Genomic DNA, 19579 nt, shown 5'->3' on the forward strand with positions numbered 1-19579 from the left:
GCAGCCTCAGAACACACACACCTTTAAAAAACTTCCATCCCTTTGTGAGGCAGAGGTGCGGGCCCACTGGGAAGAATAAGTTTTACTGCTACATTCTCAAGATAGCTTTTAGTGAACTGTGAATATTCTCAGCTCTTAGCATCATTATTTATGAGTGTTCATGCCATATGCTATAGATTTAGCATATTACAAATTTATAAATACACCAAATTAAAATAAGTACAGGACAGCTCCAAAGGAGTAAACAAAATCTTCATTTCTTCTGTTAACCTCACTTTTCTTAGTTTTTCCTGGGTCTTCTTTATCTCCTCTGCTGATGCACTGCATTAGTCAGGGTTCTCCAGAGAAACAGAACCAATAAAGATATAGATGAAAGATACAGATATAGATAGATATGGAGATTTATAATGAGAAATTGGCTCACACAATTATGGACACTGAGTAATTCCACAATCTGCAAGCTGAAAACCCAGGAAGGCTGGTAGTATAACTCAGTCTGAGTCTAAAGACCTGAGAACCATAGGGAATTGACTGTCTAAGTCTCAGTCTGAGGACACAGGAAAAGGGGGCAAATTCCTCCTTCCTCTGCCTTTTGTTCTATTTAGGCCCCCAAGGGATTGGATGGTGGCCAACCACATTGGCAAGGGCAATCTACTGAGTTCACTGATTGAAATACTAATCTCATCAGAAACACCCTCACAGACACACCCAGAAACAATATTTAATCTGGATACCCATGCATGGCCCACTCAAGTTGACACATAAAATTAACCATCACCTGCACTAAAATAATATGCAAGGCATTTTCAACAAAGGAGCCAAACCTAACTTCCCCACATGTGTTTTTTCCAAGGTAATCTTCCTAACTCATTCATAAGCAATCTATGTCATTTTCAAAATACATTTTAATATATACTATATACCATATGAGGAAAAGGTTGGAACAATGTTTTGTAGACCTATTTTTATTGGCTATGATTTGAAAGAAGCACAATGAAGCACTGTGGTAGGCTGTCCTCTTGCTCCCAAATAGTCACACCTCTTGTGGCTTGCCCTGAGTCCCCTTTGGGAGGAATAGACTCCACCACTCTTCTGACATTGGGTTTGATCATGAGACTTGCTTTATCAATAGGGGTGACTGTCAAGTCTGAGGAGAACCTTTAACTGCCAAGGTGACTGGGTGGCTCAGTCAGTTAAGTGTTGGACTCTGGCTCAGGTCATGATCTTGCAATTCCTGAGTCCGAGCCCTGCGTCAGGTTCTCTGCTGTCAGCATGGAGCCTGGTGTATCTCCCTCTCTCTCTGACCCTCCCCCACTCGTTGTCTCTCTCTCTCTCTCTCTCTCTCCCTCTTTTTCAAAAATAAGTAAACATTAAAAACAAAACAAAACAAAAACCTTTAAGAGCCATCGTGTGTTTCTGCTGAGTCTCTGGCTTTCCCTTTGCTGTGAGAAAAGCTTGTCTCACAGGGGAGCTGCTCCTTCAGCCTTGATACTGGAACGGGAGGGCAGGTAGAGCTGACTTGCACCTCCTATGTGGTTGCCAACATGCAACATGAGTCAGAGATTGTTGTAAGCCACTGAAATTGGAGGTTTTTATTCAGACAGTAAGACCTCCTTCAGCAGGGAGACTTTCAGTGTCATTCTCAAGGTAGCTTTCAGTAAACTGTGAATACCCTTAGCTTTTTACATCACTATTTCAAAGTGTCTATGCTAGGTGCTAATAGAATCATTCTTTTGGGAAAAAAAAAAAAAGAATCATTCTTTTGGATTGAAATCTCTTTAAGAACAGAGAATTAAGATAGTTTGTTTACTTTTTAATTAATTATTTCAAAAATTTTTAATTCCAGTATAGTTAACATACAGTGTATATTCATTTCAGGTGTATAATATAGCGATTCAACAATTCCATGTGTTACCCAGTGTTCATCAAGATAAGTGTACTCTTAATCCCCATCCCCTATTTCACCCATCCTGCCACCATCTCCCCTCTGGTAACAATCTGTTCTCTATAGTTAAGACTATGTTTCGTGGTTTCTCTCTCTTGTTCTTTTTTCTTTCTGTTTGTTTGTTTGTTTTTTGCCTTTGCTCATTTGTTTAGTTTCTTAAATTCCACATATGAGTGAGATCATATGAGACCTGTCTTTCTCTCACTGGCTTATTTCATTAGCATTATACTGTCTAGATCCATCCATGTTGATACAAATGGCAAGATTTCATTCTTTTGTACGGCAGAATAGTGTTCCTTTATATATATATATATATATATATATATATATATATATATATATATATAAAATATATAATATATGTACATATATATGCATATATATAATATATGTACATATATATGCATATATATATACACACACATTTTATATATATATATATATATATATATATATATATACACGCAACCTAAGTGTTGCAACCTAAGTGTTGTTTAGATACATAAATGGATGGTGTGTGTCACACCACATCTTCTTTATCCATTTATGTAACTAAACAACACTTAGGTTGCTTCCATAATTTGGCTATTGTAAATAATGCTGAAATAAACATAGGGATGCATGTATCCCTTTAAATTAGCATTTTTTTATTCTTTGGGTAAATACCCAGTAGTGCGATTACTGGATCATAGGGTAGTTCTATATTTAATTTTTTGAGGAACCTCCATATTGTTTTCCACAGTAGCTGCACCAGTTTGCATTCCTACCAACAGTGCACAAGGGCTCCTTTTTCTCCACATCCTTGCCAACGCTTCCCGTTTCTTAAGTTTTTGATTTTAGCCACTTCTGAGGCGAAATCTCATAGTAGTTTTGATTTTCATTTCCCTGATGATGAGTGATGTTGAGCATCTTTTCATGTGTCTGTTGGTAATCTGTATGTCTTTGGAGAAATGTCTGTTCATGTCTGCTGCCCATTTTTTAATTATTGGTTTTGGGGTGTTGAGTTGTATAAGTTCTTTATATATTTTGGATACTAACCTTTATCAGATATGTCATAGGCAAATATGTTCTCCCATTCCATAGGTTGTCTTTTAGTTTTGTTGGTTGTTTCCTTTGCTGTGCAGAAGCTTTTTATTTTGATGTAGTCCCAATAGTTTATTTTTGCTTTTGTTTCCCTTGCCTCAGGAGACATATCTGGAAATATGTTGATACAGCTGATGCCAGAGAAATTACTGGCTGTGCTTTCTTCTAGGATTTTTATGGTTTCAGGTATCATGATTAGATCCTTAATCCATGTTGAGTTTATTTTTGTGTATTGTGTAAGAAAGTGGTCCAACTTCATTCTTTTACATGTCACTGTCCAACTTTTCCAATACCATTTGAAGACACTGTCTTTCATGAATAGACACTTCTCCAAAGAAGACATCCAGATGGCCAACCGACACATGAGAAAATGCTCAACATCACTCATCATCAGGGAAATACAAATCAAAACCACAGTGAGATACCCCCTCACACCTGTCAGAATGACTAACATTAACAACTCAGGCAACAACAGATACTGGTGAGGATGCGGAGAAAGAGGATCTCTTTTGCATTGTTGGTGGGAATGCAAGCTGGTGCAGCCACTCTGGAAAACAGTATGGAGGTTCCTCAAAAAGCTAAACATAGAACTACCCTACAACCCAGCAATTGCACTACTAGGCATTTATTCACGGGATACTGGTGTGCTGTTTCGAAGGGACACATGCACCCCCATGTTTACAGCAGCACTAACAATAGCCAAAGTATGGAAAGAGCCCAAATGTCCATCCATGGATGAATGGATAAAGAAGATGTGGTGTATATATACAATGGAGTATGACTCGGCAATCAAAAAGAATGAAATCTTGCCAATTGCAACTATGTGCATGGAACTGGAGGGTATTATGCTAAGTGAAATTAGTCAGAGAAAGACAAAAATCATATGACTCCACTCATATGAGGCCTTTAAGAGACAAAACAGATGAACACAAGGGAAGGGAAACAAAAATAATATAAAAACAGGGAGGGATACAAAATAGAAGAGACTCATAAATATGGAGAACAAACTGAGGGTTACTGGAGGGATTTTGGGAGGGGGGATGGGCTAAATGGGTAAGGGGCACTAAGGAATCTACTCCTGAAATCACTGTTGCACTATATACTAATTTGGATGTAAATTTAAAAAAATAAAAAGTAAAACAAGTTAAAAAAATGAAGACACTGTCTTTTCCCCCTTACATATTCTTTCCTTCTTTGTCAAAGATTAATTGACCATATAATTGTGGGTTTATTTCTGGGATTTCTGTTCTATTCTATTGATCTATGTGTCTATGTATGTTATGTGCCAGTACCATATTGTTTTGATTACTACAGCTTTGTAATATAACTTGAAGTCTGGAATATCTCCAGCTTTTTTTTTCTTTTTCAAGATTGCTTTGGCTATTTGGGGTCTTCTGTGGTTCCATACAAATTTTAAACTGTTTGTTGTAGTTCTGTGAAAAATGCTGTTTGTAGTTTGATAGGGATTGCATTAAATTTGTAGACTGCTAGGGCGCCTGGGTGGCTCAGTCTGTTAAGCGTCCGACTTCAGCTCAGGTCATGATCTCGCGGTCTGTGGGTTCAAGCCCCGTGTCGGGCTCTGTGCTGACAGCTCAGAGCCTGGAGCCTGATTCACATTCTGTGTCTCCCTCTTTCTGTGACCTTCCCCTGTTAATGCTCTCTCTCTGTCTCAAAAATAAATAAATGTTAAAAAAGACTTTAGACTGCTTTGGACAGTACACACCTTTTATTTTTTATTTTTTTAATTTTTTTCAATATATGAAATTTATTCTCAAATTGGTTTCCATACAACACCCAGTGCTCATCCCGAAAGGTGCCCTCCTCAATACCCATCACCCACCCTCCCCACCCTCCCACCCCCCATCAACCCTCAGTTTGTTCTCAGTTTTTAAGAATCTCTTATGCTTTGGCTCTCTCCCACTCTAACTTCCTTTTTTTTTTTTTCCTTCCCCTCCCCCATGGGTTTCTGTTAAGTTTCTCAGGATTGACATAAGAATGAACACCTGTGGTATCTGTCTTTCTCTGTATGGCTTATTTCACTTAGCATCACACTCTCCAGTTCCATCCACGTTGCTACAAAGGGCCATGTTTCATTCTTTCTCATTGCCATGTAGTACTCCATTGTGTATATAAACCACAATTTCTTTATCCATTCATCAGTTGATGGACATTTAGGCTCTTTCCATACTTTGGCTATTGTTGAGAGTGCTGCTATAAACATTGGGGTACAAGTGCCCCTATGCATCAGTACTCCTGTATCCCTTGGGTAAATTCCTAGCAGTGCTATTGCTGGGTCATAGGGTAGGTCTATTTTTAATTCTTTGAGGAACCTCCACACTGTTTTCCAGAGTGGCTGCACCAATTTGCATTCCCACCAACAGTGCAAGAGGGTTCCCGTTTCTCCACATCCTCGCCAGCATCTACAGTCTCCTGATTTGTTCATTTTGGCCACTCTGACTGGCGTGAGGTGATATCTGAGTGTGGTTTTGATTTGTATTTCCCTGATGAGGAGCGACGTTGAGCATCTTTTCATGTGCCTGTTGGCCATCTGGATGTCTTCTTTAGAGAAGTGTCTATTCATGTTTTCTGCCCATTTCTTCACTGGGTTATTTGTTTTTCGGGTGTGGAGTTTGGTGAGCTCTTTATAGATTTTGGATACTAGCCCTTTGTCTGATATGTCATTTGCAAATATCTTTTCCCATTCCGTTGGTTGCCTTTGAGTTTTGTTGGTTGTTTCCTTTGCCGTGCAGAAGCTTTTTATCTTCATAAGGTCCCAGTAGTTCATTTTTGCTTTTAATTCCCTTGCCTTTGGGGATGTGTCAAGTAAGAGATTGCTACGGCTGAGGTCAGAGAGGTCTTTTCCTGCTTTCTCCTCTAGGGTTTTGATGGTTTCCTGTCTCACATTCAGGTCCTTTATCCATTTTGAGTTTATTTTTGTGAATGGTGTGAGAAAGTGGTCTAGTTTCAACCTTCTGCATGTTGCTGTCCAGTTCTCCCAGCACCATTTGTTAAAGAGACTGTCTTTCTTCCATTGGATGTTCTTTCCTGCTTTGTCAAAGGTTAGTTGGCCATACGTTTGTGGGTCTAGTTCTGGGGTTTCTATTCTATTCCATTGGTCTATGTGTCTGTTTTTGTGCCAATACCATGTTGTCTTGATGATGACAGCTTGGTAGTAGAGGCTAAAGTCTGGGATTGTGATACCTCCTGCTTTGGTCTTCTTCTTCAAAATTACTTTGGCTATTCGGGGCCTTTTGTGGTTCCATATGAATTTTAGAATTGCTTGTTCTAGTTTCGAGAAGAATGCTGGTGCAATTTTGATTGGGATTGCATTGAATGTGTAGATAGCTTTGGGTAGTATTGACATTTTGACAATATTTATTCTTCCAATCCATTAGCACGGAATGTGTTTCCATTTCTTTGTATCTTCTTCAATTACCTTCATAAGCTTTCTATACTTTTCAGCATACAGATCTTGTACATCTTTGGTTAGATTTATTCTTAGGTATTTTATGCTTCTTGGTGCAATTGTGAATGGGATCAGTTTCTTTATTTGTCTTTCTGTTGCTTCATTATTAGTGTATAAGAATGCAACTGATTTCTGTACACTGATTTTGTATCCTGCGACTTTGCTGAATTCATGTATCAGTTCTAGCAGACTTTTGGTGGAGTCTATCAGATTTTCCATGTATAATATCATGTCATCTGCAAAAAGTGAAACCTTAACTTCATCTTTGCCAATTTTGATGCCTTTGATTTCCTTTTGTTGTCTGATTGCTGGTGCTAGCACTTCCAACACTATGTTAAACAACAGTGGTGAGAGTGGAAATCCCTGTCGTGTTCCTGATCTCGGAAAAGGCTCTCAGTTTTTCCCCATTGAGGATGATGTTAGCTGTGGGCTTTTCATAAATGGCTTTTATGATCTTTAAGTATGTTCCTTCTATCCTGACTTTCTCGAGGGTTTTTATTAAGAAAGGTTGCTGAGTTTTGTCAAAGGCCTTTTCTGCATCGATTGACAGGATCATATGGTTCTTATCTTTTCTTTTATTAATGTGATGTATCACGTTGATTCATTTGCGAATGTTGAACCAGCCCTGCATCCCAGGAATGAATCCCACTTGATCATGGTGAATAATTCTTTTTATATGCTGTTGAATTCGATTTGCTAGTATCTTATTGAGAATTTTTGCATCCATATTCATCAGGGATATTGGCCTGTAGTTCTCTTTTTTTACTGGGTCTCTGTCTGGGTTAGGAATCAAAGTAATGCTGGCTTCATAGAATGAGTCTGGAAGTTTTCCTTCCCTTTCTATTTTTTGGAATAGCTTGAGAAGGATAGGTATTATCTCTGCTTTAAACGTCTGGTAGAACTCCCCTGGGAAGCCATCTGGTCCTGGACTCTTATTTGTTGGGAGATTTTTGATGACTGATTCAATTTCTTCGCTGGTTATGGGTCTGTTCAAGCTTTCTATTTCCTCCTGATTGAGTTTTGGAAGCGTAGTACACACCTTTTAATAATATTTTGTTTTTCCAACCCATGGAAATGGAATGTCTTTCCATTTCTTTGTATCATCTTCAATTTCTCCCATCAATGTTTTTATAGTTTTCAGGGTACCTACCTGTACTCTGAAACCTAACTCTCATCTCTTTGGTTAGGTTTATCCTTAGTTATTTTATTATTTTTGGCACAATTATAAATAGGATTGTTTTCTTAATCTCTCTGCTGCTTCATTATTGGTGTATAGAAATGTAACAGATCTGTACATTGACTTTGTATCCTATGATTTAATGAATTTGTTTATCAGTTTTAGCAGTTTCTAGTAGAATCTTTTGGGTATTCTAAATATAGTATCATGTTACCTGCAAATAGTGAAAGTTTTATTTCTTCCTTAACAACATGGATGTCATTTCCTTTTTCTTTTTTATTTTTTTTGTCTGATGGCTGTGGCTAAGACTGCCAGTACTATGTTGAATGAAAGTGGTGAGAGTGGACATCTTTGTCTTGTTCCTGATCTTATGAGGCACTCAGTTCTTCCCCACGGAGTATGATGTTAGCTGTGTTTTTCATATAAGGTTGAGGTATGTTCCCTCTAAGCCTACTTTGTTAAGGATTTTTATCAATGGATATTGTGCTTTGTCAAATGCTTTTTTTGCATCTACTGAAATGATCATATAGTTTCTATACTTTCTCTTACTGATGTGATGTATCACATTGATTAATTTGCAAATATTGAATCACCTTTGTAACCCAAGAATAAATCCCACTTGATCATGATGAATAATTTTTTTAATGTATTGTTGGATTCAGTCTGATAACATTTTGCTGAGGTTTTTTGCATCTATGTTCATGAGAAATAGTGGCCTGTAGTTCTCTTTTTTTTTGTTGTTGTGTCTTTATCTGGTTTCAGTATCAGGGCAATGCTGGTTTAATAGAATGAATTTGGAAATTTTCCTTCCTCTTCTATTTCTTGGAAAAGTTTGAGAAGAATAGGTATTAACTCTTCTTTAAATGTTTGGTAAAATTCACCTGTGAAGCTATTTGGTCATGGAATTTTATTTGTTTGGAGTTTGTTTTTTTTTACTACTGATTCAATTTCATTGCAGGTAATTGGTCTGTTCAAATTTTCTATTTCTTCCTGCTTCAGTTTTGGTAGGTTACAGGTTTCTAGGAATTTATCCATTTCTTCTAGGTTGTCCACGAGATAGTTTATTTTCTATAGGAGACATATTTAGACCTATACAAATTAAATATTTTGAAATGTAGATTATAGATTTGTGATCAGGAATAACATATAGCATTTCTCCATTTAAAAACTATTCTAGAGGTTGCTTATGGTGAATATAGTATAATGCATATACTTGTGGAATCACTATATTGTACATCTGGAGCTAATGTAACACTGCATGTCAATTATACTCAGAAATACCCACAAAAAACTAGTCTAGAGATTGGATCAAGATAGTGATAACTGCCTCACTTTTCCACCCAAAACTCCCAGAAACATGAGGAATTTTCAAGAGGAAATTCATAATAGTGTTAGAGAATTGTTATATGTGGGCAAGAATTTTCATAAATGTTCTAAAAGAATGCAAAAAGAGGAACCCAAACCTGAAACACATAGAAGAATGTTGCCTCTATGTCCCTCTTCCCACAGAAGCAACCAGCTCAATAATATGCCCTGTATGGCTTTTCTTACTTCCCTGTCTCCCTCACGCTCCCCACTCATTGGCTCTGTTTCATGAAATCACCCCCTAGATAAACTTCTTACACTCCATTTTTTGTTTCAAGGCTCTGATATTGGGGGAATTCAGACAAGTTTTGGTGTTTCCCCAATATCTAGGACCTCAATTCTAACTTCCTTCCTTCTTTCCTTCCTTCTTTCTTTCTTTCCTTCCTCCTTCCCTCCATCACTTCCTTCCTTCCTTCCTTCCTTCCTTCCTTCCTTCCTCCTCCCTCCCTCCATCACTTCCTTCCTTCCTTCCTTCCTTCCTGTCTCTCTCCCTCCCTCCCTCTCACCCTTCCACCCTCCCTCTCTTCCTTCCACTCGCTCTATCTCCCACCTTTCCTCTCTCAATCTCTCTCCAGATTTCACCCAGGATATTCACTATTAAACTCAGCACCATTACTTCAAACCTATCTTTCCAACTTCTCACTTGCCTCTTTGGGTGATGAAACTTGGGTTCATCCTTGACCTTCTCTTATCAATCTGACATATCCACATAATTTCAAGCCGAGTCATTTGAACTTATCAAGTTAACTCTCATCCTTCCATGTCCTGCCCACTGCTGCCATACTGTTTCAGGTCATACAACCACATGCATGGATATTATAAAAGGTTCCAGACTGATATTCTGAGTTTCCCTCTCTCCTCTCTATAATTTATTACCCAGTCTTCCTGAAGTTCTGATCATAGTTCCACTCAAAAGGATTCTGTGGCATCATTGTCTATAGTACAAAATAAAGCCCTCAACAACTTGATGTCAACCTACCATTCCTCACAACTTCATCCATGTATCCCAAGAGCCATTCCAACTGACCTACTCATCATTCACTCTAAAAGTACCATGAGTTCCCACATCTGTGCCTTTTCCAACTCTGTTCCCTAAATCTGGAAAGCTCTGACTCATCTTTCACTTTATTCAAAGCCTACATTGGGTCAAATATCACTTCTTCCAAGACCTTCATTGATTCTCCCAAGTAGAAACACTATCCCTTTTCTGATCTACTTTAGCATTTAGACTGTACTCTTTTTGGCACTCTTATCACTTGTTTTGAATTAGAGTATAATTTACATTAAAATGCATAAATCTTTAACTTGATGAATTTATCACCCTTGTAATCATCCACTTGGGTCAAGATATAGAACACTTCCAGCATCCAAGAAATTTCTTTGTGCCCCGTTCCAGTCAAAATCCCCTTCAAAGGGTAATCTCTATTCTAAGACTGCCTTTTTTTTTTTTTAATTTCATATAAATGGAGCCATAGAAGATGCACTCTTTTGCAGCTGGCTTCTTTCACCCAACATCTCATCTCTGAGATTCATCCAGGTCATGCAAATCAGTTGTATGTCCTTCTTTTATTGCAGAGTAGTATTCCATCATAAGACTATACCACAGTTTATTCAACCATTCTATTATAAATGGACATTTCTCAGTGTTTTGCTATTACAGTTAAGGCTTCTATGGATATTTTGTACATGTCTTTTGTTGGACACAGGAACTCATTTCTCATCTCAGGAACAGAATTACTGGATCACAGGGTATTTGAGTGTTTAGGTTTTTTCTAAAGTGATTATACCAGCAATGTAAGAGAGTTCCAGTAGCTCCACATCCTTGTCAGCACTATTATTGTCAGCATTTTTTTTAGCCCTTCTGGTGACTATGCTTTCATTTCTATATAAATTACAACCACAAACAACAACATTTACAGAGTGCTTAACAGACTGCAAACTTTTTAAATGTGTAACATCTCAGTGAATATTACAGTCCTATAAGCAAGTAGGGAGAGTCCCATCATTATTCCTATTTTATAAATGAGAAAAAAAAGGCTCAGAGAGGTTAAGCAGCTTGCCCAGGGCCATGACGCAGGATGTAGCAGAGACTGCATCTGATACATCCACTTGTTACAGGGTTTATAGTTATTTGGGTACATGCTTTATCTCTGCTAGTTTGCTAACAGTTTTTAAGGTTAGGTCTTATTTTTAATTTATCTCTGTTTAATAAATGAATAAATGAACCTAAGAATAAAATTTAAATTTCTGTCTATGCAGAAAAACTTTACAATGGTTGGTTATGGTAACAATAAATAAACACCACAATTTGTTATCTGAATCACAAAGGATGGTATTTCAGGAACACAGACACTCAAATATCCAAACATTTAGCTCCATTTAATAACTTTCTTAAAATGTTGAAGGAATCAAAAAAAATTTAAATCCTCTCTTTGAAGGACTATTTTAAACTCATTTACTATTAACTCATTAACTAGTAACCACACCAAACATATTTCAAATATTTGGATTACTAAATCAACCAGATTTCAGTTTTATATTTTGCACAGAGAACATAAAGGTTGTCACTTTTATATGTGAAGATGACATATACATATGTGACATATACATATTTCCTTATGTATAAGCTAACAAATATGCATGGAATAGTAAAGAAAAGAAAAGAAATACCAATACAACTGTATACACATATGTCTACATTCAGCAGCTTTGGGTAGTTTATTAAAACATTATTTGATATTCTTTTATCATTGTTTCTTAGGAAAGTTTAACATCATTCAGAAAATTTTTATGAGTTGTCAATAAATCAGTAGCTATTTGTATCATCGAGCATGTGTTTATTTCTTTTTGTTTTGTTTTCTACTTCTTTCTTTTTTCTCCTATGAAATTTATTGTCAAATTGGTTTCCATACAACACTCAGTGTCGAGCATGTGTTTAGAAGATACATGGCAAAACTCAGTATAATCTGGTCACTTTTTTTGCATCCAGAAACCATAGGAAACACATGTGAGCTATCTGACATCCATGGGTAGCCAGACCTTGATGTATTCTATAAATTTCAACCTTTGTTCAAGAATGTTATCACATGTTCCACCCAGTCCTAAGTTGAAGGCTAACAGGGACAACTCCGAGTATCTGCTTTTGTCTATGTGTGTTCCTCTTTTCAAATGTGGTCATGCCATTTTGTATATCTATAAAACACCCAAAAATTATTACTTTTGACATATAAGAAATATAATTAAAAGTTTTAAAATACATGTTAAGGCAGAGATTATAATTGCAAGTTACAGACAACTGAACTCATAAAACATACTTTGACCTTCTGTATCAGATATTTCACATCAAAACTGACTTGGTCTAAATATTTATCTCTCTAAGTCCCAAGAATAACTTTTGCCTCAATTACTCAGCTCATGTTGGGATGTGAACACAGGTAACTTGTGCACTGACACATTCTAAGTTGATTGTGCAATTGATTTAGAGCATGCTAGGTATTTATAGTTCAAGCCTGTTGTAAAATATAATAAATTCATAGCATGCTAAAGGTATCTGAGAATCACTTGTAAACACAGGAGATGATCAGATAAATGAGAATGTGTTTAATACAACTTTCTGTCTTGTATTCAAGGCCAACTTGATTTCTAGAACAACAACAAAAAAGGCTATTCAAGTAAATCTTTTATATTGAATCATTCAACAGTTTCTTCATGGAAAAGCATATTGCAGATGTTTAACTACAGTCATTTACCTTTCACGATTGCTTCCTTTCATTCTACCCCCCAAAATTCATTTTTCAGGTTCAGACATGACTGTTAAAATCGTGTCCCTCAGTAACAAATGAACATACCTTTCATGCATGTAGTCAACTCCTAGCAACAGCTGGATAAACCATTCGATTATCTGACTTTCCGGAAAGGTTTTTCCAGCTTCTTTATATTCCTGAATTTTACAGTCCAGGTCTCGGCCCTGAAACATAGTAGCATAATTTTTCATGTTTTTCTTTCAGTTAAGATTTTAAAATCAAGCTCTCTTTACAATAATTAATATATAACAATCACTGTTTATCACAAGAAAGTGAGGGCGCATTGCCACTCTGAACTATCACTGACAAAGAGTCTCTCCTTGGCCGAACTCTCGCCAGGCTCCTTTGAGCTCTCTTCTCAACTAGGCCTCACCCTTGGCTTATAAAGACTTGAATAAATACTAAGACACTTCTAATAGTTCAAGGCCACATCCCCAGGATGACCCTAGTCTTCCTTAAAGTGCCTGCCTAAGAAAACTTACAGCTGCCAAAAGAATTTACTGTTTGTTCCTGCCCGCATCTCGAGATAGGGATCCCTGTCTCCTGGTTTCTGTGGAAGGGTAGGGACCTAATTTCAACTACTGCCAGTTAGCAAACCCAGATACATATGAACCAACTGCCTTCCTACCTTCTCAGTGTTTCCCCTCCATGACTGTTCAGGTTCCCACTGTTTTCTCCCTTCTTCCAGTCTCACTATTGATCATCCAGGCACTTCTGCACATATCAGAATATGTGCACAACAACAAGAGGTCAGCTCTTTCCCTGAGTGCCAGTTACCACATAAACTGTTTTCACCACTTTAAGTAATGCCCGCTGTGTTTATCTTTGACATCACTCAAGGACAAAACCCTTCTAAAAGGTTTTATTTTATTATGTTACTTAAATATTACCTAAAATGTATTACATTACATTACATCACATATTTACATGTGTCCACATAAAACTAGGAATGACTTTTCTTATGCTTAGAGTTTTATACAACTATAGAAGCCTGACATATATACAAAGTAAAAATAGAAAGCCAAAATTAAAAATGAATGCTAAAATTAAAATGAATGCTATTAATTTAATATAAAGTGATGACGTTTCGGTGAAACTAAATCAGTCCTTATGTTGTGCATATGGCACTGGCTGCTGGAGTTCAGATTCTTTTCAGTTTGGCATGTCCAGACTAACATGTGTTTGGGATGACTTAACTCTCCTTTTGTCTATTTAACCACAGTAAAATTCCCAGGAATACAGCAACTGTTGATCTAGGTGGGGTCCAAACACATCATTTAAACATTTAGTCAGTCTGTTCTACTGCTCACTGGTGATAGAAAGAATAATCCTCAGTGCCAAAAATGAATCATGATCACAGTGACAAACATCTAAAGTTACCTACCAGAGTCTGATATAAGGCCCTTTCTGATTGTGCTAATATTAATGTATTTCAACTACCATAGAAATGAATACACAAAATGTTAAATTCTCTCAGAGAAGCCCTATACCTGATCCCTTTTACCTTTAAACACTGAACAATTAAAAACAATTCAGGAAGTGTTTCTCTGAAAACAAGGAGTGAAATGCAAGTGTTTAGGATATGCCAACAACACAGCCCCACGAGAGAAGAGAGGTACAAGCCATGTCCCTAAGGAACATAAGGGCCAAACATTAAGCTACTTACAGACTATGCCTGACAGAGTTTTCATTGTTAAATGCAAAGGAAAAGCATTTATAAGCAAAGAAACAACCAAAGGGAAATTACTTCTAATCAAACAACATTAGGTCAACCAATCGACTCGCTTGTAATGATTTTTTTATTTCCTTTCAGTGCAATATACAAATAATTTGCCTCCCATATTCTCACCTTCCACAAGGGCATGACAAACGAGAAGGGGCATATCAAACCTTCCGCTTGTATCCTAGGTCACATTTAATTTCCTGCTGGATTTTCTGGGCTAAGGAGATCAAAGCTTGTTGGAATTCAAAAATACAGTGAATTGAATATTTGACTCCTTGTCAGAAGACTATCATTTTCTTCTTTCTCCAAACCTACCTTTCTTTATATCCCCTCTCTTTTTAATTCCAAGAGTTTATCAAAGTTCTATTGGATCATACAAGCTGTACTATCATAAGGTTTCTATAAGTTGCACAAAACATTTTTTGACAATAGAATATTACAACTTCCTGTGAAGTAGACACGAAAGCCCTTCAGATGACAGGTAAGCTACCAATGTATATATATATATATATATATTTCCAATCCAGGCTCTTCTATCCAAGAGGACTCTAGCAAAACCTCTCTCTCTCTCACACACACGCCTCCACACCCCCACATACTAATTTTAAAACAAAAAGCAAGATATCCTTTCAATATCCCATTTAGATTCTCTGAATATGATCAAATATCTCCACTGTCAGAAAGATAATTATATATGTTGCTGTGTCCTTCCTTAATAGCTTCAGATGAGGAGTGATGGATGGATGGATGGATGGATGGATGGATGGATAGAAGGAAGGAAGGAAGGAAGGAAGGAAGGAAGGAAGGAAGGAAGAAGGAAAGAAAAAAGAAAAACTTGCCTTATAGAAATATAATCCAACCCAATGTTTCTTACTTTAGAAAGGTCATACAGAAGTACAATTGTCCCTATGAAAACAGACTTTGCATATGTAATTGTCTACCCCAATTGTAATAACACTAAAATTTGGAAAAATTCATGTGTTAAAATAGCATTCCTTTCAAGAATTTATCCCAAATAAATTATATAAATGTGAATGTTTTACACATTTGTATCAGCTTTGGTATTGCTTTCTTTGTGAGTGAATAGAATTATGTCCTTTGTGAGTTATCTTGCCATGACAGGAGCACACTCCCTGGGTGACATTTATTGTTAGTCTGACAATTACCTCCTAATGCTCTCTCCTCAAGTGGTAACTGAAACTTGCTTATTTGTTTCCTGCATTGATACTAAGTATGTGCACGATTTCTGGTGACTATATGTGTATACACACACACACACACACACACACACACATATATGATTTCTGGTGAATATATATATATATATATATATATATATATATATACACACACACACATATATATGTGTGTATATATATATATTTAGACTATTAAAAAAGAGAAAAAGAATAGGGCCTTCAATAGTAGGCCTCAAAGTGAAATGTCAAAAGGATCAAGCTCCCCCTCGCTCTCTGAGTAGAACCATAAGAAGGAAAACTGAACCAGTTCCTAACATTAAGCAAGGAACCTGTTTAGTTGACAAGAAGATAGAACACCAAAAAATTAATCAGAGAGCTGGGACTCATGCTCATCAAGTTGCTACCCTACAATTTTCATTTTGTACGTTTATCTCTAAGAAACATTATTTGCTTTGTATGTACTTTGTTCTTTAATAAATACTCTGTAGATTATTTTCTTAGGATTTAAATTAGGTAATCAAGTCCCTCACAGATTAAGATAAAAAATTATGCTTTTATATCACAACCAAAGAAATATATTTTTTGTGAAGCAGATGGATTTTGAAATATGAATATGGAAAGCATTTATGACTTTCTTTCTCTAAGCCATCTTCCAAGTAAAAATCAAATGTTTTTGATAAAATGTCTTACCTCAGTTTAAGTTCTTATTATACTATCTGCAGGCTCGTTGTTTTCTCAACTTTGTCTTTGAGAAATATTTAATGATGACTTTTATTGCTAAGAAAAACTTTAGTGAAGAATATTGACTTTTACTTAAACCAATATTAATGTTGCCTCAAGTCTACATTGCTCACAGAAAATGCTCTTTCAGTAATATCACCCCTTGAAAGTTGCAAATAAAGCCTTGATGTTAACTTCTGAAGTTTTAAAAATCTGTAACCCAAAATGCACCATTTGCTGGGTTACTGGCCTCTCCTCCCTCCCCCAGCCCAATTAGCCAACATCAGATTGACTTTGAAATGCCAAGACCTTGAAGGAATGAAGAACAACTCAAATACAGTGTCTAAACTCCATCTTTGATTCCATTAAAAAGTTTTAAATCCTAAAAGCATTTAATTACAAAAAATTAATCCCTGTTTTTTTAAGTCTTCAACAGAAGCACTTACAACCAGTTTAAAAAGCCAAAGTAGAACATTCTCAGAAGTCTGAATACAACAAAACTGCAATGCCCAGAGCATATACAAAGCATGAAATAACCTCTGGATTCTAGGGTTGGGAGGAGCTTGAAAAACTGTTCTGCCCTACTTCATTTTAAAATTAAAAAGTTGCTCCTTATTAAGTCATTTGGTTGACATCTTCAATGCTGCTCTCTAACACTCCACATCACCTTTCAATAAGCTACTAATACATCCTTCCAGTGGACTTCACATTTTAGCAGGCATCAGAATCATCCATGTTTCTTGTTTAAAATGCAGGGGCGCCTGGGTGGCGCAGTCGGTTAAGCGTCCGACTTCAGCCAGGTCACGATCTCGCGGTCCGTGAGTTCGAGCCCCGCGTCAGGCTCTGGGCTGATGGCTCAGAGCCTGGAGCCTGTTTCCGATTCTGTGTCTCCCTCTCTCTCTGCCCCTCCCCCGTTCATGCTCTGTCTCTCTCTGTCCCAAAAATAAATAAACGTTGGAAAAAAAATTAAAAAAAAAATAATAAAATGCATATTCCTGGACCCCATCAACAGACACTCTGATTTAGTAAGTCTGGAGGTGACAAAAGAATCTCTATTTTTAAACAAGCATCCTAAGTGACTCTGGGACAGGTAGTCCATGGACCACATTTTAACAAATGTTGCTAGATAATAACACAAATGGGCCATACACTTAATATTTCACCCATCAGTAGCAACATTTGGTCCAACAGTTTGAAAAATTCCAAAGGAAAAAGATGTACTTCGGACAGGACTGAATAAGAATCTTTTTATAATGACATATTTTTTCAAAAACACCAATAAATGGAGGTGGAGGGGGTGTGAAGATCATCTGTCGTTATGTTGTAGAACCCGAAGACATTCCCTTGGCATTTTGGAAGTGCACTGCAATGGAGTGCAAAAAAGTGGAGGAAATGGTAGGCCACACCATGCTCTTAAAAGCAAAATAAGAAAACTCGGTTTCTAAATAGGTACTAAATAATGCCATGTAGTATCATGATGTTCAAGTTTGATAATACAAATGAGAATTCCTGGGTTTAGCTGCTAATTTCTTTTTCCAAATTCTTTTAGAGTAAGTGTTCTTCCTGGTGATAGAAATATACATGAATAAAAATAAAATAGAACTTATTTTTATCTCAAGTGACATGAAATGCTTTCTTCTATAAATCACTGGGTTGCTTTTAAAATAAACTATTTGAAGTGGATTATTCTATTTTTGAATACTTATATTTATATTTATATAAAGTCATATGTCAGTTAAAGCCACACCCCCAACGCTGTAAATTCTAATGGATTTATGAATTGCTTTGTATTAGTGTATTAAGACACATCTTTTAAATAAAACTAATTTTGCTTTTCAATTTTTACATTAACAATTTTAAGTAAAAATTTGTGGCCTTCCTTTTTTTTTTAAATTTGTATTTTAAGTAGGCTCCACACCCAAATGGGGCTGGAACCCATGATCCTGAGACCAAGAGTTGCATTCTCCACTGACTGAACCAGCCAGGCACACCTCAGTGGCCTTACTTTTTAACTTTGTTGTTAAAAGGTTAAAATATATCATGGCTTAAACAAAGAAAGTAAATAGAACAAATCAGATTAATTAATTAAAAATCATGAGTAGATCCGTTCAGGTATATAAAATCAGACCCTCGGGCCGCCTGGATGGCTCAGTGGGTTAAGCATCTGACTTGAGCTCAGGTCATGATCTCACGGTTGGTGAGCTTGAGCCCTGCATCGGGCTCAGAGCCTGGAGTCTGCTTCAGATTCTGTCCCCCTCTCTCTGCCCCTCCCCCGCTCACACTCTATCTCTCTGTCTCTCTCTCTCTCCCATATATAAGTAAACATTAAAAAATTATTTTAAAAATCAAACACTCACATGATTTACAGTCCTCCCTAACTGACACAGAACTGACACAGAGCAAATTCAGGAAGGCCTACCTTCTCCAGGATGGAACTGCCCAGAAAAACCAGAGAGGCCTGATAGGATATACCTTTCTAAAGATAATGTTTAGTTCTTTCAATCAGCAGCAATCCCAGGAAAGCAGGCCATTGAAGATAGCCGTGATATGTGGCTACCCGGAGCTCATACTGGGAAGGATGGTGCTATAGACTGAATGTTTGTATCTCCCCAAAATACCTATGTAGAAACCCTACCCCACCTCAGTGTGATAGTATTAGGGGGTGGGGACTTTGGGATATGATTAGATCATAAGGGTAGAGGTCTCATGAATAAAATTAGTGTCTTTATAAAAGAGACCCCAGAGAACTCCCTCACCTCTTCTTTTTTTCTTTGAGAGAGAGAGGGAAAGAGAACGTGGGCACGCATGTGTGTGCGTACACACATGCACATACACACAAGCCGGGGAGGAGCAGAGGGACAGGAAAAGAAAGAATCTTAAGCACGCTCCACATCCAGCCCAGAGCCTGACACGAGGCTCAATCTCACAACCAACTATGAGATCACGACCTGAGCCGAAATCAAGAGTTGGACACTTAACCGACTGAGCCAGCCAGACACCCCTCGCTCACCTCTTCTAGCATGTGAGGACACAGCAAGAAAATGACCACTTATGAACCAGGAATCCAGTCTTCACCAGACATTGAATCTGCTGGAATC

The 19579-nt window shown here is 37.1% G+C and overlaps 1 protein-coding gene across 16 annotated transcripts in view; it reads right to left on the bottom strand.

Annotated features, from left to right (window-relative positions):
• Positions 1 to 19579, bottom strand: part of NEK11 (NIMA related kinase 11) — a 272598-nt gene that overhangs the window by 199587 nt on the left and 53432 nt on the right. For 14 of the 16 annotated variants that reach the window (XR_008297987.1, XM_053221458.1, XM_053221459.1 and 11 more), the window contains one exon: positions 12885 to 13003. The exons of the other annotated variants lie outside the window; for them this stretch is intronic. Coding sequence is in view for 13 of the 14 variants with exons in the window: in XM_053221458.1 (XP_053077433.1) it covers positions 12885 to 13003 (119 nt within the window). In the remaining variant the exon portion in view is untranslated. The remainder of the gene's footprint in view (positions 1 to 12884; positions 13004 to 19579) is intronic. 16 annotated transcript variants of the gene reach the window in all.

This window comes from Acinonyx jubatus, chromosome C2 (assembly GCF_027475565.1).
Source record: "Acinonyx jubatus isolate Ajub_Pintada_27869175 chromosome C2, VMU_Ajub_asm_v1.0, whole genome shotgun sequence".
Taxonomy (NCBI): domain Eukaryota; kingdom Metazoa; phylum Chordata; class Mammalia; order Carnivora; family Felidae; genus Acinonyx; species Acinonyx jubatus.